General features: G+C 44.5%; 3 protein-coding genes across 4 annotated transcripts in view; 2 read left to right on the top strand and 1 right to left on the bottom strand.

Moving 5' to 3' along the window:
- Positions 1–828: 828 nt before the first annotated feature.
- On the top strand, positions 829–5,121 carry tmem168b (transmembrane protein 168b). The gene is made up of 4 exons (XM_047034354.1): positions 829–2,357; positions 2,441–2,583; positions 2,845–3,119; positions 3,541–5,121. Exons 1-4 carry the CDS (start codon positions 1,221–1,223, stop codon positions 4,086–4,088), a joined length of 2,103 nt encoding a protein of 700 aa, XP_046890310.1. The 5' UTR covers positions 829–1,220; the 3' UTR covers positions 4,089–5,121.
- A 1,111-nt stretch (positions 5,122–6,232) lies between these two features.
- znf277 (zinc finger protein 277) lies at positions 6,233–9,866 on the bottom strand. The gene is made up of 12 exons (XM_047034355.1): positions 9,822–9,866; positions 9,232–9,442; positions 9,034–9,122; positions 8,876–8,958; positions 8,462–8,553; positions 8,211–8,321; positions 7,990–8,122; positions 7,799–7,866; positions 7,404–7,500; positions 7,254–7,296; positions 6,976–7,150; positions 6,233–6,582 (listed from the first exon to the last, which is right to left on the bottom strand). The coding sequence occupies exons 1-12, from the start codon at positions 9,847–9,849 to the stop codon at positions 6,396–6,398; spliced, it is 1,317 nt and encodes a 438-aa protein (XP_046890311.1). The 5' UTR covers positions 9,850–9,866; the 3' UTR covers positions 6,233–6,395.
- Positions 9,867–14,430: 4,564 nt separating this feature from the next.
- The window catches only part of immp2l (inner mitochondrial membrane peptidase subunit 2), a 74,912-nt gene continuing 68,970 nt past the window's right edge, over positions 14,431–20,372 (top strand). For both annotated transcript variants that reach the window (XM_047034745.1, XM_047034743.1), the window contains exon 1: positions 14,431–14,494. The gene's annotated coding sequence lies outside the window, so the exon portion shown is untranslated. The remainder of the gene's footprint in view (positions 14,495–20,372) is intronic.

Raw genomic sequence — 20,372 nt, 5'->3', positions numbered from 1 at the left:
TTGTCTACGGCACTTTATTTGATCAATAACAATCCATTAGGGTGCCACAAGTCAAATGTAAGTCCTGTTTTAGGAACATAGTCTTGTTAATATGACCAATAATATGGGCCCTTAAAAGTTCTTTCATCAGGATACCTGGAGCCCAAAAGGTGCCTTTTTTCCCAGCAATGTCACAACCATATTTTCTTGCACATAGTCCATGTTGGATTCCCTTTTCACCTGGTTTCATAGAACAGGCTTCCTTTGCCAAAGTGTCTGTCATGTTCAAGTGTCCATCTCCAATTTAAAACATAATTGGCAGTTGCTGTATACATTTTTAGTTTCAGTAAAAAAACATGCCATTGCTGTCTGTTATTTTACTAAATATAACACAAAAGGCAACTACATAACATTTGTTAGACTTAGTTTACTTTCAGCTGTTTGTAACAGGGAAGAAAATGCTTTTTCAATATTGTCTCATCTTGAAGGTTGTCCAATCTACCCTAAAGCATTTTGTGATACTGTTTCTGTAACTGTTTGTCTTCCATGGTTTTCTTTTTATTCCATCCTTCATTTGCAAGATTAGAATCATCATTCACACTTGTATATTACATCATTGGACAAACAGGACACAGTGTGAATAAAGAATGGTTGTATTTTTCTCTTTTATAAATGAATATAAATGCAGTGTGTTTGTGTTATTGACTCCATTGGTAGATTCTATTAGTATAAATACATAAACATTCCTGATAGAATGTTTTTCTGTCAGGTTTTCGCTTCAATGGTTAAAATGTGAAATTGCTCCTGCACGAATATGAAATCTAGATTGTTCCTTCAACCGTTCCGTACAACATGAATTCAGATTCAGAGACCAACAAGCCCGATGGCGGTGGTCATTAACTGAAAGTTTTCAAAGTGGGAAAAGAAGGACATTACTTGCGCGTTGTACTAACAAGAGATACCTCTAGTGATTCGTCTTTGTTGTTTCATCAACTTTGCATATAGTCAGCGTTTAACACGATCTAGGCCAGTTTGATCATCAGCTAGATAGCTAGCGCTAGCTAATCTTGCCTGCAAAGATGGTTTGTTCGCTAGCTAACGGCTAGCATACTTTACCGGCAGTTATCATTAACAAGTTACATGTAGCCGTTAAGTCAGCTTAGGTATAACCTTTACCTAAATGTTGTATAAAGATAACCCTGTGTAAATAGTCATCTGGACTTCACAAATCCGTCAACAAGATGTGTCGCATACTACGCTACTGTGTCAGTCACTGCCTACATGCTGCTATGACCCGACTGGATGAGGTCAATGGAGAGGTGAACATGTGGTCTTCAGTCCGGTGGTTGGGATACCTGTCCGGCCTAAACCTCCTGGTGGCCTTGTGCCTGGGGCTCTACGTCAGATGGGAAAAGAGTGCGGAATCCACCATCCTTGTCATTTTAGTTTTGGCGTTGTTAGTCCTCGGGATAGCAAGTATATTGTACTACTTCTTCAACATGGAGGCAGTCAGCCTGAGCCTTCTTCACCTATGTTTTGGATTCCTCCTGGGCTTACTGTGCTTCATCAACAGTAAGGACCTGGAGAATGACGTCAAAGAGCAAGCGACCAACTATCTGTTGCTAGCCAGTCTTGGGATAAGGACGCTCTGGGCTCTGCTGGAAAGGCTGTGCGGTTGCACTAGGTACCGTCCTGCCTTTCTCACCTCGGCGGAGTTCCTGGAGCTGGTGGGATTTGCCGCAGCCAGCGTCGTCCTGCCCATCCAGAAGTCCACGAGTGTCGTAGTCCTGGTGGTTGCCATGGCCGCGGTCATGGTGGCCCTTCGGATGAAAGCTGTCCTGGCTCTTCCAAACCTGGTCTGTTTCAGCGTCGTCACGGCCGCGCTCTTCTTCAGGTCCCTGGAGGCCCCCACCAACCCCTTCGCTCTGGCCTGCTTCTTCAGCCAGCTCATCTGCGACCCCCTGCTGGACGTCTACTACAGCGGGCTGTCGGTGACGGAGCGCTGGCTTCCCTTGCTGCTGTGGGGCGGCCTGTGGCGCAAGCTCTCCCTGCTCCCCCTGCTGCTGGTGGAGGTGGGCTTCCTCGGCCTGGCCGCCGTGAAGCTGGCCGACCTGCACCAGTGGTACCTGAGGATCCCGGCCTTCGTGGTGTGCGGTGTGTTCTGGGTCATCTGCCATGTGGTGTTTGTGATCACCGTGTGGGGCTTCCACACCAAGCTGAGCGACTGCCAGAGGGTGAGCCTGGCCCAGGGGCCGGGGGGAGGCAGCCTGGAGAAGGTCATGGCCTCCAAGGGAATGAGGCACTTCTGCCTCATTTCTCATCGCCTGGTACTCTTCAGTCTGGTGTCGACCTCCATCCTCGCAGTGTTGTCATGGCAGGTAGGCCTGGTTTACACTGTTTTTGCTTGCCGCATGCTCCTGTTCTGTGTAGATGTTGAATAGATGGTTTATGTGTGTCCCAGTCCTCCAGCAGTATCTTCATGGGCATGCTCCTACTGGTCCTGCCCCTGGAGTCTCTGTTCCATGGGCTTTTCTACGAGCTGGGGAACTGCCTGGGTGGGACCTGCATGGGCTACGCTGTGGTCATCCCCACCAACTACTGCAGGTAGGAAACTTCATCACTACTCAGCTTCCTTTCATCCAGAACACACCAGACACTTTTTTTTTTACCCACACATGTTGCCATCTTGATCAAATTATCATAATACTGAATATAATAATTTTGTATAGAACTTTTTACAAGCAATGTCACAGAGGGCTTCACTGATGCCCACAGATCAGCAGCACTTAAACCCACGTCCTCACAGGCGGGATCTAAACAAGACTTAACTGCACAACTAACTTCCTCCCGTCTCCCACGTCTCAGCCCCGACGGCCAGCCCACCCTGCTGCCCCCGGACCAGGTGCGGGATTTGAACCTGCGCTCCACAGACATGCTGAACACCATGCAGCGCTTCTTCTCACATCACATGATCGAGTCGTTTGGCTGCGACTACTCCACGAGTGGGCTGACCCTGGAGGCTCTGCAGGCCAAGATCAAGGCCTTCCTGGAGGTCCGCACGGCCGACGGCCCCCGACACGACACCTACGTTCTGTTCTACAGTGGCCACACGCACCGGACTGGAGAGTGGGCACTGGCAGGTCAGGATGGAGGCGGAATGAACCGTTGTGTTATAAAAGTGAAGCTTAAATAGTTTTCTCCTCTCGATGAGAACCTAACTCACTCATTAGAATATACCTTGTTATGGGGCGCCCCGCTAGCTCACAGGATAAGCGAGTACCATGTAGACTGAGGCGGCCTGGGTTCAAATCCGGCTATGGCTCTTTGCTGCGTGTCTTCCCCTTTAACATGCTCTCTCACCTTGCTTTTCCTGTCACACTTCACGAAAATACTGTCCAATAATGCATTCAAAAAATCCCCCAAATATACATCTTTAAAGTGAAACTTAAATAATTTCCTCCTCACTGAGAATAGTAAAATGTCACCATTGACAACCAGAGTGGTTGACAACTCTGAACGACTTGACTGACTGGTGTGGTTGGTGTGTGTCTCGTCCTTCAGGAGGGGAGAGCCTGTCGCTGGACCGCATCCTGGAGTGGTGGAAGGAGAAGAATGGAACCGCATGTTCCCGTCTCATCCTGGTCCTGGACTGCGACAACGCCATGCCCTGGGTGAAGGCTGTCCGGGGGGTGGAGGGGCTGTGGGTGGCAGTGCAGGGGGCAGAGCTCACCCGCTCCAGCGACCTGGAGCTGCAGGACTCTGCCCAGCTGGGGGCCTTCACCTCCCAATGGGTGGAGTTCAACTGCAACCCCAACAGCGCCACCCAGTGGTCGGAGAGGGGTAGGACGGTCTCTGCCGCCTACGGAATCTCCAAGGAATGGAGCGACTACACGCTGCACCTGCCTACAGGAAGTGATGTCACCAATCATTGGAGGATGTACTTCCCACGGTTGACCTACCCTGTGGTGCAGATGGCTCTGTGGTGCTCTGGTCTGAACCTGCTGTGGGTTTGCAACATCTGCCTACGGTGCCTCAAAAGAGTCAAACTAAACTGGTTTCCCCCTGCTGTGCTAGACACGGGCCAGGGCTTCAAGTTGGTCAGAACCTAGATTTAGGCTCTCTAAGATTCAGCGATGCTTTCCCCTTATCGCTTGAGGTTGTACTCCGTATTTAAAACTTTTTATTCTCAGGGTAGTTTTCTAAATAGTTTTCAGTAGTTGAATCAATGTATAGTCTGATTTTATTCAACCTAAGTAGACAGTTGTGGATTGTGAATCAGTTACTGACAAATATAACGTTTAGAATGATTTATATTAAGTAACAGTGCTGTTGGATTAAGAATATGTACACATTTGATATACCAAAATGGCGGTCTTCTTGGCACACAAAAAATGTGGTTATGACATGTGACACAGACTTTTTTCTTCCTGCATTCTTTGATGTTGAACTTCCTTCTGCAAGCGTAAATAGGCAGTGGAACTTCCTTATATGGGCTGGGGAGAGGAAGAGAAGAAGAATGTTATCTCTTTTATTATAAGTTTGAGAGAAATTCTGCCATTCGAACCAGAACTTTGCACTAGACCATTTTCAATCAGATTCAAAATTAATAGATTCTGTGCCTTCACACTAAAACCAAAATATATAAAGTTATTTTAGTCTTATAAAATACATTATGAAACTGAAATGGATATTGAACTCAACCCCACCAACAAATCTCAGGTTATGACACGGTATTATCTAGATTTATATATTAGGAAAAAAAGAAGACTTGATTTGTGGTTGGATATTTGTATTTCAAGAGTTGGTTCTTACAAACCCTTTTTGTATTCTGCTTTATATTCTGAACCACCGCAAGCCTTTGAGTCTCACTCCTGTTACTGATGTGCTGTGCATATTCGTTCATACTTTTTGGGGCAGGCCACAATCACAAACAGTCCAGAGCAATAGTTGTGACTGCCGAAACAAATCAATTGCACTATCTGGAGGAATGTGGGGTATCGTCTGACAGGCCTTTGATGTTTGACAATGGTATTTGGAGGAAATATACATGCTCTAATCAAAATATGTATGGGTTGTGTAAAATATTTTATATTAATATTGGAAGATGTCTTGACTATGCAATAAAAACTGACACTTGCTTGATATAGTCTGATTCACTTGTTGTGGGAGGCAATGTACACCATCTGTGGGCACTTTCTGCTAACTGCTGGTGGGAACGTGACTGCCTGTGTGGATCTCAGTAGTGGGGCCAGAAAGCTGATGCAGGGGGGTGGTCTAACTGGAGCCCAGACCAACAGCCTCTGTGGTCTAACTGGAGCCCAGACCAACAGCCTCTGTGGTCTAACTGGAGCCCAGACCAACAGCCTCTGTGGTCTAACTGGAGCCCAGACCAACAGCCTCTGTGGTCTAACTGGAGCCCAGACCAACAGCCTCTGTGGTCTAACTGGAGCCCAGACCAACAGCCTCTGTGGTCTAACTGGAGCCCAGACCAACAGCCTCTGTGGTCTAACTGGAGCCCAGACCAACAGCCTCTGTGGTCTAACTGGAGCCCAGACCAACAGCCTCTGTGGTCTAACTGGAGCCCAGACCAACAGCCTCTGTGGTCTAACTGGAGCCCAGACCAACAGCCTCTGTGGTCTAACTGGAGCCCAGACCAACAGCCTCTGTGGTCTAACTGGAGCCCAGACCAACAGCCTCTGTGGTCTAACTGGAGCCCAGACCAACAGCCTCTGTGGTCTAACTGGAGCCCAGACCAACAGCCTCTGTGGTCTAACTGGAGCCCAGACCAACAGCCTCTGTGGTCTAACTGGAGCCCAGACCAACAGCCTCTGTGGTCTAACTGGAGCCCAGACCAACAGCCTCTGTGGTCCAGGAAGGCAGAACAGCCTGTTGTGGCTTACCAGCTTGCCACTTGTTCTGACTTGGTTCCTGACTTGGTTCCTGACTTGGTTCCTGACTTGGTTCCTGACTTGGTTCCTGACTTGTTCTGAGTGGTTAGATAGTGCAGTCAACCCTCAGTTTTTTTAGAACTGCTAGGAGAAGTTGTAACAGCTCATGACAAGAGGTAGTAGTTTTCACAATATACTTAAGACCCAACACCACCCCAGTCAAGACACAACATGAAGAAAAAAGATTGACTATAGAAATGGAAGAATTGGGAAGTGGTCAAAAAGAATGGTGCTCAGGAATCAAAAACGATATATTTATACACAATACCACCAACCAGTGGGTTTAACAGTGACGCAAGATTACATTGGGTTAAATATTTTATTTACAACAGAACACATGGTGTGTTTGATGTACCGAGCAGTTATCAAAATGAAATATAAATTATTTTACTGCATGAGAAAAATACACTTCATGTTTATATATTTTGAAATACACCACGTCCCTGTTCGGGTCACGCATTCATCCAGCTAGATGTTGGCCCCTCTGTTCTTCAGCAGGTGGTTGAGGACGCTGGTCTGCTTCAAGGCCCTGAGGTTGGAGATGTCCTCTGCGATGACAGGGACATCTCCACCGTGACCCTCCCTCTCGCTGTCACTGTCACTGTCGGACAGGGCACACAGGAGGGCGTCGTTCTCATACGTGGGGAAGTAGTACCTGTGGAGCGAGGGAACAGCTTCCTTACTGAACACAGTAACTGTGGAGCGAGGGAACAGCTTCCTTACTGAACACAGTAACTGTGGAGCGAGGGAACAGCTTCCTTACTGAACACAGTAACTGTGGAGCGAGGGAACAGCTTCCTTACTGAACACAGTAACTGTGGAGCGAGGGAACAGCTTCCTTACTGAACACAGTAACTGTGGAGGGAGGAGCTTCCTTACTGAACACAGGACCTGGCGGCCCAGTAAGACGAGGGTATATCTGAATCACTTACAGCTGAGACACGCGTACTGCAGTTGACTAAAATGTGTCAATCCACTGTTGTATGTTTGAATCCAGAACTATAACTCCATCTCTAAATAAGTCAGAGGTACATAAAGGATGACGTACTGAGGTTGGTCCCATGTGGACATCCCTGGAAGCATCATGGCATGGCCTGCCTCCACCACGTGATGAAGGACCTCCGACCTGGTGGCAAACTTCTGCTGGCAGCCATAGCAACGGCACTGGTGGATCTCCCTGCGTATGTAGTTGACCAGTTTAACCTGCTGGTAGAACCTCAGGTCTATAGAAGGACACACAGGGTGGTGAGTTGGACAGAACTACTGTTTGGTGTGTGTGTGTCTTTGTGTGTTGGTGCTGTTTGGTTATTGTCTGGTGTTACTTACTGAGCTCTGACTTCAACTTGTGGAGGTCAAATCCATGGGCTTCCTGGAAAAAAATAAGGCTTTGAAAGACAAGTCTTAAGAATTTCCAGGATCAGTAAATGTTACTACTATGCTCTCATGCTTTCGCTGTTTAGTGAACTGTGTCTTTACCCCCATGTGGTCGTAGATCTTGTTCATGGTCTCTGATTGGTGCTCACAGAACAGACATACAGCGCACACCGGGTGAGCCTGCCAATCTGACCAATCACTGCAGCGGACAAACAGAGTCAGCAGCCCATTCATTTGAACATGACTCATAACTGTCTTGATGTAGGATTGTATCAGATCCTCAGAGTAACACACCACATGCCAGCCACCTGACTCAGCTCAGGTATCAGATACAGGTGTGCTAGATTACTACTGGAGTGAAACCCTTCAAGCAGGTAGCTCTCCAGGAACAGGGTTGGTGACCCCTGCTGTACAGGCCTGTGACCCCTGCTGTACAGGCCTGTGACAGCTGACACTGAACCATGAAGGTTTTACAGTGGCACCAGAGGGAAACTCACTCATCTTCATCTTCCAGCATCTCATGGTCATCCTCGGACTGGACCTCCTCCCAAGTCTTCCCCAGTTCCTGGTACCATGGAGCGGAAAAACGTTGTGATATTGTTTATCTTTCAAGTCAAGCTAAACCATAAACACATGTGTACCCGTATGTTTGCCAAGCTTGAATAGACACACAGACACCAGGACATGCCAAGTAGTTGATGATGTAGAATTGGTCGTATTCGTGGTTGTTGGCGTTAACCCTGCGATGCTGTTTCTTCCTCATGTGGTCTTTCAGCGTGATCTTGTCTCGGAAGGTCTTTTCACAGTAGAGACACTGCAAACTGACATCAGAACATAACAATCACTTCATATTCATGCAGTTGCTCCCTCCAACATCAATGTCTTCCTGGAGTGTAAACTCATTCTTACTTGTCCAGTTTGCCCTGGAGCGTGTCTAGAAACTCCTGGCAGTACACTATGTTGTCGGGTAGACCCACACTGAAAGCGTGTTCCCGGGCCATGTGGTTGAGCAGCGAGGACCTGGGATGAGAGAACAGCGTCACATGGCTCTGCTTCACGCGTGAACAGCGTCAGCAGTACTGCAGGAGCGGACAGGGCAGAGACACTCTGGGCAGAGACGGAGAGCGGACAGGGCAGAGACACTCTGTACATGGACCCACCTGTTCCCTGTGAACTCCTCATTGCAAAACATGCAGTCTCGTCGGAAGCTGCTGTCGTCTCTTTCTATCTGCTGCTGCTCCAAGATCTCTTCCTGTAGGTCCCAGAAACACAAGTCATGTGTGCCGTGTGTCTACATACTGTTTATTTCTGTCAGAAAAGCACAGAGGGATCGCTTAAGTAAGTCTTCGTTAGCTCTCTACCGCTAGCTAGCTGTAAACTGTATTTGGGGATTTTCTCTGCAAATTCAAGTAATAAGGTAACCATTAACTGACATTTTCAACTCTGAATGCTTACCTAGTTTAAAAGGAGCGACAGTTACGAAACCAGCGTCTTGCTGTGCGTGAAAAAGTGCTGAAACATAAGCTCTGGTATGGAAGTGGGACAAGCAGCAGTTCCTGGTCTGAGAAACTCACCAGTCGGTTCTGCTGGAGCTGTTCCCTGAGAATCCGGTCCTCTGGGAGAACATCACACAGGAGGAAGAAGTCCTCTTGTTTCTCTAAAACCGCAGGGAGTGAATTTAGAGCCGAGGATTATTTGAATTTCAATTATACCTACATCAAAGTACACTTACCAACAGGGCCTTTTGAGTTTGTCTTAATCACGCTGCAAAAATCTGTGATGGGCTGCTCTGTGAATCTCTTCCTCCAGTAAAGCACGTACCTGAATGAAAGCTTACACCGTTTATTTCCTGTGGGATTTAAAAGCCAGTAATCTCGAGGGAACTAACGTATCTCTTCTGTACGGAGAACACTAAGAACAGGTAACATACTTAGGGAAGTCTGCGATTAGTTTGACATCAGCGATGACCAGTTTATGCTCCACAGCCAGGTGCTTAAGGAGACGGTCCTTCTCAGACAAGGGGCACGAGTCAGCACAGAGAACGCAGGTGACCACCTCCTTGCCACGAGAGGATGAGCTGGAGGTCCTGGGAGCGGGACGCTCTGGGAAGCACAGGGCCTCCAGAATACTGTCCTCTTCCTCTGAAAGGGAAAACAACTCGTTATTTGGCAATGTTTGTCAAAGTTTAGGTTATGGTTACAGCTCTTGACACACAGGCCTTTATTTTTGGTTTAGGATGAAACAGTGGCGCAAGAACGTGGTATTAATCAGATTATAGGTAACATGCCAATGTACAATACGCTGACGTGTTTTGTCTATGTAACGCTAGTCTGTAATTGTCTTTTACATGTAGCCAACTACTAGCTCGTTATCCCGTTGGTTTTACATTTTTTGATCGAGAAAATAAGTTTCGTTTCTCATTAGCAACACTGTCTGAATTGAGAGCTCAGAGAGTAGAGAGCTGTTGTGGAGAGCTGTATCATGTCATGAGTTAAGTTGCTCTGAGCAAGAAACACGTACCCGTCTTATCCTCCATGCAGGCAGCCATCTTCAAAGTTAATGTCATGTGTCGTATCCTAACTGCTGATAATTGACCAATCGGAAGCTTCTGGTGGATGGCCACTAGATGGTGCCAAAACCAAAGTTTCCCTTAAACAATCTCGACGCAATTTTTTCATAACACGTTTACACACTATATTAGTTGGTTTACCTAATTACACCAATGAAGTAAATATTCTAACCAACAACCAGTGAGGAACCCCTAACAGTTTTATAATATTTGTGGACTAATCATATGCCATATCTATGTGTAATATTCCAAGGCCGTAGCCATGGAGTCAACATTGAGGGGGATCTTGGTTGCCTGTTGTAGCATAGCACATTTATATTTTTATATCAATATATGGGGGGAGGGACATTTTGACCAGATTTTAATATTGGGGGGATGTGTGTGTGTTTATGTCCATGATTACGGCTTTGTCATATTCAACAATTACGGGTCTCTCTCATACACACTTTCTCTTAACCTCCTCTCCCTCTCGCTATCTTTCACCGCCTCTCCCTCGCTCATCTTGTCTCTCCTGATTCTCCACTTTCTGTGTTTGAGCAGACTACTCAGGTGTGCTCAGGTGTTGCATTATTCAGACGGAGCTCAGAGAGCCTAATTAAACTCCGGGGAGGATGGAGGGATAGCAGGGTGGTGCGCATGGAGGAGAGAGTGTTGAAGGGGGTTATTTAATTTGGCCAACTGTTCCCCTCAGTGCCCAGTCTACTCCGCATTCTGAGACGCCAAGGTGGTGAGCTCTTATTATCTACGGACATGCGATGATACCAGAGATTAACCAAGGTGGGTGTGACGGCAATGGCAATCCTCTCTATTAAATGCAATGTGAATAACTTGCAATGCGAATAAATGCTCTGTGGCATCCTTCTCTTGAGAAATGGATTAAAGCTGATTCAAATTCCTTGCCCCATTTTCCCCTTTATGTGTTAAAGCCTTGCATTGAAATCAATGCAGCATGTTCAAATTATTCTCAGATATAGATATATTGTACTATTAGCAACACTGACTGTGTCCCATAGATCTCACATTGTGAAATCATTGAGTGTGACGTTCATACTTCTGCCTGTCTTTCTTATGACAGACAAGTCTGGGCGCCACCTGTATATTAGCTTAGTGTAGCTAGCTCTTCCTGTGGTTCAGCCTTTCCAAGAATCCCAGTGTTCCGAGGTGTCGTGTGCCGTCTTCTCTCAGCCGTAGCCCACCTGGCTGGCACCCGATTGTTGCATAGCAACTGCCTACCCAGCACCTGTTTCTAGCATTTAGAATCAGGAGCCTCAAAATATGTCATTATGTGGGCAGCACCACCCGCACAGGTCACTACACTGTCAGCTTCTAGCCAAACCAGCAAACTCCTTCTACGAGAACTCAGTTGCGGGGTAAGCCCCTACTGTGGCCCGCAGAGCAGAGCGTGTGTCAAAAGGTTGGCATGCATCTCTGTACGGAACTCTCATATTGGTTGTGTCTCATCAACGTTATATCAGTGTTGAGGCAGCAACGCTTAATAAACGTCATAAGGTTGTTATGACTTGGAAAGCACCCGGGAAGCACCCGGGAAGCACCCGGCACCTAGGCTGTTAAGTGGCAATGTAGATATTCACATAAAAACACCCCTTTCAGGCAATTTGAATTGTATTTCTCATTCCATGTCATCCTATATAAAGACATCAATTCTACACATGTGTACACAATTCCAAGTCATTTGGATCTTTGGTTTAAGAGGAGAGGCATTGTAAAGATTTCCTCAAGTTTTCATTGATTAAGAAAATCCATTAGGGCAGACCTTATGGGTCCTCTGGGCTTTTTTGTTCCCCATGAGAAATGAGGCGTGTACCAAGTTTCAAAAGTACCAAATTGGAGCAACGGGGTGGAAATGCTATCACTTTGAAAATCTGACTTTAGGGCGTGGCCTGTGGCGCCCCCTACAGTCGAAGGTGTCCCATATTTGGTGTGGGGGTACCCACTTGGATGTAGCATCAATGTGCCAAATTAATGTGTTTCCAATAACATGTTGAGTTATTCTGGCGCAAGGAGAAGAAGATTTATTATAATAATAACAAAACTAAAAAATACAATAGGTTCCCTCTTGCCGGAGGAACCCTAATTATGTTCATTCCAACAAGATCATAATAGACCAATCTCGATGCTCTGAGATAACAGCTTTCTATTATTCCGAGAAGTGTGAAAAGCTTACAAATATTATTCTATTTGTTGAAGTCTTTGATGTTTAAGTCCTCTTAAGCTTGATGTCATGCAGGCTTGTGAGGGCCAATTTTAAATCTTGTTTGCTATCTTTCTCTCATTCCACAAGCAAATCTGTTCTTTTTATTTGTTAGAGGATGGAAAACACAGCATGCCTTGTATATTTATAAATCACAGATTAGATTAATCTATTTGATAGGCTATCTTACTTTCTCCACCCATCCTATTTTTCTCAGGTTTTCTTCCTCTTTCTATCTCCCCATTCTAAAAACACCTGCAGATGCTTGTTACCAAAGTCATGCGTCATATTAGTGAGACTAATGGTAAAGTGTTCGTGTAATGAGGAGTCATAATAGTGAGACTAATGGTAAAGTGTTCATGTAATGAGGAGTCATAACAGTGACACTAATGGTAAAGTGTTCATGTAAAGAGGAGTCAAAGTCCGGTGTTGTGCTGAGATTGGTGACCAATTGAAAACTGCGACCAGGGGTCTCTATGACTTTTAATGTTCGAATATAGTTAGGGTTAGGCCTCAACCATTTGCTGATATGGTAAGCCATTAGAACAGTGACCCCTGTTCACAGTTTTCTATAGGTCACTGATTTCAGTACAACACCGAATGTTTTTCTCCAGTACACTATATCGACGAGGAGAGGATACTTAGCCAACAGGTAACACCTGGGCCGGTTAGGAACCCACTTCCACGGGCTGGAGCCCCCCCAAAAGTTTCATTAGCCCCCCCAAAACATTTAAATAATAACAAATCAAAAAAAATTTTTTTCTTTTTTTCTTTCATGTTTTAAATCTAAATTTGTCAATTTCTCTTCCTAAAACCCACTAGACTAAGGCACTATTTAAAAGGATATTTGTAAAAAAAAATCTGGGGGAACATGCCCCCAGAACCCCTAGTTTTGCTGGGTCACATGAAAAATATTTTATTTTATCTAGGGGCTTAGCCCCCCCCAAAAGTGGGAACCTAGATTTGCCCCTGCTTCTCTTCCTTGCAGCTATACTGTAAGCACAAACCACACCCAACCCCCACTTTTTTATTTTATTCAATCCGACTCGAGCCTTCCCAGTTGCACTGCAGGGATATGGAGCCAGAAGCAGCTATGCCCCTCATAGTATGCAATGAGACCATTAAACACATTTAAAAACTCTGCAAGAAGTGTCCTTATAGCATGTAACTCGAATACTGTCATTGATTTTCTCCCTCAAACTGACCTCTAAATTCTTCTGGCAAAAAAGGAAATGGAAGATGAGGCTGTTTACATCCCGGAGTTAACGCTTTGTTATCTTTTCCGATTGTGCTGGAATTTCATAAGGGGAATTTCTGCACATTATTCAGTAAACGAAACAAAAATAAAATGAAATATTTTCTTCTTGTTTCGTAGCTGTTGTTGTTGTTTAGCCTACCCACTCTTTGACGCGGCAACACAGGTACAGAACAACCTCATTCATTCCTATAGGCCTATATTGGACTTGCAATTTGGCATCTCCACGCTGAGAGGATGAACAGCCCGAAGCTAGCCCGGCTGGATCAAAGGTAAGCAGTGAAATCCCGCCAAGTTCTGTCAACAAATCCTACAGCTTCCTCCTTCATCCATCCTCAGTCTTACCGCCCCAAGGCCATGTCAAAACCTTGCTCGCTGAACTTATTGATTCCACAGCTGAACATTTTCTCTAGAATCAGTGTTTAAGTCCGTAACTGTCTGAATAAAAAAAAAAATCTGCCCTAGTCATTGATTTACACATTTACTCCAGCATACTTAATTAAATTATTTTATTATCACCCATTTTCCCTTTCTGCTAAGAAGGTATTTCTTAACACAAGACCTCCATTACCATGTAACATGGCTGTGAGGCTCAATTTCTCTCCCTAACTGGTTGTAGGAGTCACCATGAAAGTGCTATGTGAGTAATAATTCACTCCCTTTGTATTTCCATTGCTCTGAGCAAACGAATGAGGAGATACTGTTGCCAGTACCAGATTTCTGTTCATGGGCCATGAGACATTCAGCTGAGAGAACAGGATGTTCCTTCCCACATGAGATAAGAATGATATGGCCCCTGCTTTTTAATCTGTTCTATTAAAACCCAAAGAATATCACCCTGAAACTTAAGCACTTCCGCTTTGGTTGACTTTTAACTGTGTGTGTGTAGAAAGATGTTGACTTTAGTTACTTTTCAAAGTAAGGATTCATTCATATATTTCTGCAAAGTAAACAAACAAAAAAAGGAATTTGAGAACAAAGGATCTAAAAGTATACCCATCCTTGGGCTAAAGTCGTGGACTTTCGGCGGCCGTCAGCACCATGGTCAGCACCAAACATCCAACCGCAAAAGTAACCCTTTACTCTTTAGGACCCTGGACCGCCCAGGCGCCCATTGAGTGACCAAGAGAAGCACGAGCACGGAAATAACATCTCTGGTAGGTTAAATCAGCGTGGGCTGTTGTAGTTTTAGACCGAAGAACATCTCTAAACAGGAATGTTATGGCGTAGTGGTTGGCAGTTTAATAGCCGTTCTTCTAAGGAAGAAACGACTGTAGAACGTCCTCTTGCTTTGTTCACAATAGCTAGTAACTTGTGCACATGATTACATTAGCTATCTAGCTAGCTAGCCGGCTAGCTCGCGTGATGTAATTGGTGCAGTAAAAGTAATGAGAAGGTCACGAGTGGTTGTCCTTGTGTAAACGTTTATGTTAGCATATTCCAAATACCAGATATTTTACAAGTTGTTACTTTAAACCTGACGGCATCCTTGTGCTGATACTGTTAGCGTTACTATTCTACACACGTGTAACTCCAAAACAAAGTAGCCAGCTAAGTGGGTGTGTGAGTGAGGGGTGAACACCCGTTGAGGGTACAGTTTGCCTTCCCTGATTTAAGAAACGTTACTTGGCTAGTGTTGAAAGCAAATCGAAATGATTGCTCATGATTTGCAAATTTCTCTCATCCAGTGTAAGTCCAGTTCTGACTGAGCCACACGAATGTGTCTTTTAACAACTCCAACACAAATATACACGCACTGCAAATACTTGAATTCTTGCAACATAATGGTGTTAAGGGGATGTATTGGATAGGGGAGACCCGGGTTGGTTGGCACACTTTTCCGTCTGCCATATTTCTCTTGCATCATTTATGTTACAGTATTCTAACCAGCAGCAAATGAAACGTTATGGTCCAAGCTATAATTAAATATATTTAAATGTACACAAATATTTTCAAAAATGTGGTGATTTGCTATTAAAGTTATGTTGTGCATGTGTGCCAACCAGCCCCATCAAGGGGTTGGTTGGCACAATGTTAAAATGCTACAGTTACACGAAATGAAGCAACCACTAGAAACTATTTGAACATTTAATAGTATATTTTAAGCAATTAATAATTTAACAACATGTTTTATGCAATTCATTTGAAGGAATGTATATTTTAACCCTATCCCTAATCCTCAGGATTAGGCAACAAGAATGAAGACCGGAATGTTGACAATGTTCTTATTAGACAATATTTAAAGGGACAGTAACCCCAACAGGAGCCTAACTGTAGCCCTCCTAGTAGCCCCTCCCCCATCATACATATAATACATGTCTTACCACTTATAAAAATCAAATTCCTATATCTTCAAAATCAATGTCCCAACCAACCCCGCTCAAATTTAACCCAAGTTTGTGATTAAATGATTTTAGCCAGCTATCACTCATTACAGACTTTGACATTTTAAATGAAAATGTAACTGATTTCTATGTCTATTAACTATACGTAACACATTTCCAATATCTTTTATCTGACACAATTTTATAATACATTTAGTCCACAGACCACTTTTATTTTTAAATACTTTTGATATTATAAAAGTGAAATGTTACCCTCACCCAAAAAAGTTTGTGATTTTCAGATGTTAGTAGATGAGTGCAGGTCCAGAAAGCAAACATTTTAATGTAACAATTTTGTTTCTGTGACTTTCAAAAGGACCAAAAAATGCTGTGTGCCAACAAACCCCTGTCTCTATGTCCTAGTCAGATAGTACACACACAGGAATATGCTCGTTTACAGAAAAGCAGTCTACTTTTGAAAATTATTGGTCTACCATATGTTTTACATACATACAACCTTTGGAGTGGCATCATGTTTTATAGTACAAAAATATGACAAAAGGTTTGTAATTTGCCTAAATACCATATTACTACTCAGCATAATGATCCAGTAGTTGACAGGATTGCGAGTTGGAGTTCCATGACAACCCTGCTTTGTATGCCTAAAAAATACAAAAATAACATTACAGCTGAGAGACGATTTGCAATGTCTTATTTATCGCAGTAACATCCCTGTGTCTCCTCTCCTACTCAGTCACAGCATGCCCATTCTACAACACTGTACATCAAATAACGTCTTCTCCAGGGATAATTCATCCTTCCTTGTATTTATTGATCCACTCTTCCTATGCGTCATTAAAGTTCTGATGCCCTCTTCGTTGATTACATTGTTGCTCAGACCTCCAACTTTCCCAGTGAATACCCAAGGTCATCTGAAGTAGGGGTTTGTTGTAATGCTGTTCCCAGCGCAGTGACTTTAAGACCTGAGTCTGATGTTCTGCTTCAGAGACAAATCCCATTTGTGTGCCTGGGCAGTAGGCCTGAAGCCTGTGAGCTTACAGTCAAAAACTGACACCACTCCAATAATCACCTTAGTTTTGGCTGAGTGAGCATGGTCATGCCCTGGAACACACCACTCCCTACAGTGTCTGAAGATGAATAAATATTCAGTGATTAGGGTAAGGGGATTACTAAGTGTACCATTTTATATAGGCTGCAACATAACTCAAACTCCCATTAAATGTTACACCACCCATATGCTAAAATTGGTTTTTAGAGCGTCTCCTCACAAAGGAGATGGATGTGGATGGGAGAATGTAGACGTTTTTCAGCCGTTTGTAAGGATCCTCCATGCACGATTTCACGCGTGGCTCTGGCTGCGTTGCCGTAGTCACAGACGGAGCTAGTGAGGTGCCGCTTCTCCATCTGCGGAGGACTCTCGTCTTTAAATAAGCACTCATCAGGAAAAATCAATCTGCTGCCGGCATTCCATGCCGTCTTTTGTCTCTCTAATGGAAAGGAAGGACTCTTTCATATTGACAATGGGATTCTCTCATTAGAGCTGTGGTTCTGTATTTGTTAGCGAGGGAAGATATGCAGGGAGCCACATTGACGTTCTGTCCGCTTGTAGCTTTTCGATGCAGCTTGGTCTGTTTTGAGCTCTGAACCAGCCACACCTTTCAAAAGTGGTGAGCGCCATTTGACCGGTGAACTGAAAGGACCTTGAAGGATGCTCAGTAGCTCACATCCTCAAGCGTCCTTGCGGCTGGCCCGCCCTGTTCTCTGTCCCCCCCCGTCTGTTCCCCTGACAAAGTAATCGGAGCTGCAACAGAGTGGAGCGGAGAATAAATGGACGTCTGTCTCTGAGCGCGTGGTCTGTTACAAGCTGTGCCCTGAGCTCATGTCTGCCAGAGCACCGTGGGCAGAGATTAGAGAGCAGGCGGGCATCTGGCGCTTGGCAGAACAGGCTTCCTGTCCGTTGATGCTCGGTTCATTATAAAAACCGTCTGCTGTTTGGATGTAGGCTGAGGTCCACGCCCTATGCACTTTAGTTTGGCCTTCGGTGAAATGTCGCCAGTTTTATTTGTTCATAGCAACTTTTCAAATTGTATGTTGAACGACTATTTCAGCTTATTACTTACCAGTGATTTACAAGCTTGACAGAAGGAAACAAACTAGTGGACGCTTAACTTCTATTTATTAGGCCTAGTCCTTTTTGTTCATATACTTAATATCGTGTTATTTGGGATTGTACCTGCTGTGATGAATGGACAGTTTTAGGTCACTTTACTTTCTCCTTTGTTCTTTTTGATGCCATAACTCAGGATCTCTTAAGCTTCAATATTTCTCTCTCTCTCCCTCCCTCTGTCCCTGGTTCATGGGTTTTCGGTGGCTCTGAGTGCTTTCCTCTAAAGCTCAGAACTGCTGTGGAGGCAGAACTGGAGAGTTTGGGGAAATCTAGCCACGGCTGGCCTTAATCAGAACCCCCTCCTGCCTCCATGCATCATCCCTCGAGGATTTATTGTTCTGGAATGTTCTCCGATATGAACACTTCTCATTTGGCGTTATGGCACCCAATGGCCAGAGAATCCAATTTTATCGAAATAGCCCTTGGGAGATAAGGTCATAGGACCTGATGGCATTGCTCAAGACCTGAGTCCAATTGTAGCTTGTTTGGGATTCTGTCACGTAGCCTTGACAAATACCGATGTGATCCAGGACTGATCTTCAGTTAGGCAGATATTCCAATTTTCTAGTTAACCAATATGTTATCAAAGACTACGGTATCTCCACGGCTAACTGCATTTAAGCATCTTACTCAGCTAAATGCCCCATGTTTGGGTAGCTCAGTAAAATGGAATGCCAGATAAATGCTTGGTTTTGATAAGCTGTCTAGTGTGTTGCCAGAGCTTGTTACAGAGTCAGCTTTAGCACACTTGAACACTGGCACGAATACAAATGCTCAAAGAGAGCACTACCTCGTTTGTCACCATGTCGACAGTATTAATGCCTTTTCTGCAGCCTTGATAAAGGCTTTTTTTCTCTCAGTGGAGCGCACTTTAATGTGCTTGAGTGCAGTTGTCACATTGCTGTAAACAATGTCAAGCTAAGGCGCGCAGTGTGCTATTGATACAGATAATACTGCATCCTTTCTTGGCAGCTTTGCAAAAGAAGATGTTTCAGACCAGTGGTAGCAAACATAAAACATAGTTGGGAGAGTTGATTGTCTAACACACGCATGCACACACGCGCACACACATACAGGTGTAGACAGTACTATGCACACGCATTTCTGACCTCTATTTGTCTGAAGGAGTTCATGTAGCATATTATGAGTTACCTTGAGCTAAATATTGTAGCTAAATATTGTATTGTGTACCCCCCAACCTCAACCCCAACCTCAAGCTAAAGTGGGTCATTGGATCAATACTGACATAGTTCTTCACTTCTGAGAAGAGATGTGTGTTTGGGCACAAGTCTTGACTGTACTGTATGTTTTTTAATGCCGAAGATGTGGGCTGCTCTTGTAAGTCACCCCCATAGTTCTCCCAACGCCTAATGTCATTCAGCACTTTTCCTCTGGTTGTACAGGGACAGATGAAGGAATGACAGGATGTTCCTGTCAGGATGGATTGTTATGCAAGAATGGATTTTCTGCTCCAGTGCTGGAGTTTTTTTCCCTCCAGCACATGGTAACTGATGTCTTACAATACCCTACGGTGGGGTTTGGAAAAGAGATTACTGTGTTAAATAAGACGTAAAATATACACAGGATGTGGAAAGTGTTCCTTTGATTAGGATGCTGTACGGTTGTGTGTGTGTGTTGGGGCAGGGTGCACATCTGGATACGAGTTGACTCCACCTGTTCTGTGCTTGGCTTCTAAATGAGTTGCATTACATCAGGCTGACTAAAACCAGGAGCAGGAAGTGAACAGCAGCAGGTTGATTCTAATTGGCTAGGCAGTTCTTTCCTGGAGCATGCTGGCTCATCCTCTTCTGAGCCATCTCCACTGTTTTCTATCATAATCATACATAATAACTTAAAGTTCAGGCAATACAATTAAATGTAAATGTGGTTGCAGACCCCCTTGTTGCTTACACTACTAGTTTGAACTCAAGAAACCACTTTACTCAGCAAACATGAGAGAAACGTGACCCAATAAGATGTTTGACAAGCTTCTCCGAGGGCATGGGAAACCTTTTCTGTTTTGGGTGGTGTTTCTGTTTTGGGTGGTGTTTCTGTTTCGGGTGGTGTTTCTGTTTTGGGTGGTGTTTCTGTTTCGGGTGGTGTTTCTGTTTTGAAATGTTTGACTGGCTTCATATCACAAACTGAGCCACTGGGATGTCTCAAGATGTGAGCAGGCCAAAACAGGCAGGTGGGAAAACCACATCAATCTTTGATGGACCCATTTAAAATTCTCTCAAATGTTTTTGTTTGTTTCTGATCTGCAGGTGATCCGTGACAGCATGAGGTTCTAGAATATTCCTCTAATGTTCAAAAGTCTGAAAAGTGGGACTTGTGTAAAGTCTTGTTTTTCATATCTGCAGACCTATCACAGCTGCCTTGTAACTCAGGATGCGGACATTAAATATAACGTCTGTGTGGGGGTGGGGGCAGATTTTCTGATTTCAATAAGTTGAATACCCCATATGTACAATGAAACCTACTGTCTGTAGGCCTAGATGAGGTGTGCCTAAAGAACTCACCCTG

Source organism: Hypomesus transpacificus, chromosome 14, assembly GCF_021917145.1.
Source record: "Hypomesus transpacificus isolate Combined female chromosome 14, fHypTra1, whole genome shotgun sequence".
In the NCBI taxonomy this organism is placed as follows: Eukaryota; Metazoa; Chordata; class Actinopteri; order Osmeriformes; family Osmeridae; genus Hypomesus; species Hypomesus transpacificus.
This window is presented reverse-complemented; position numbering and strand designations above follow the sequence as displayed.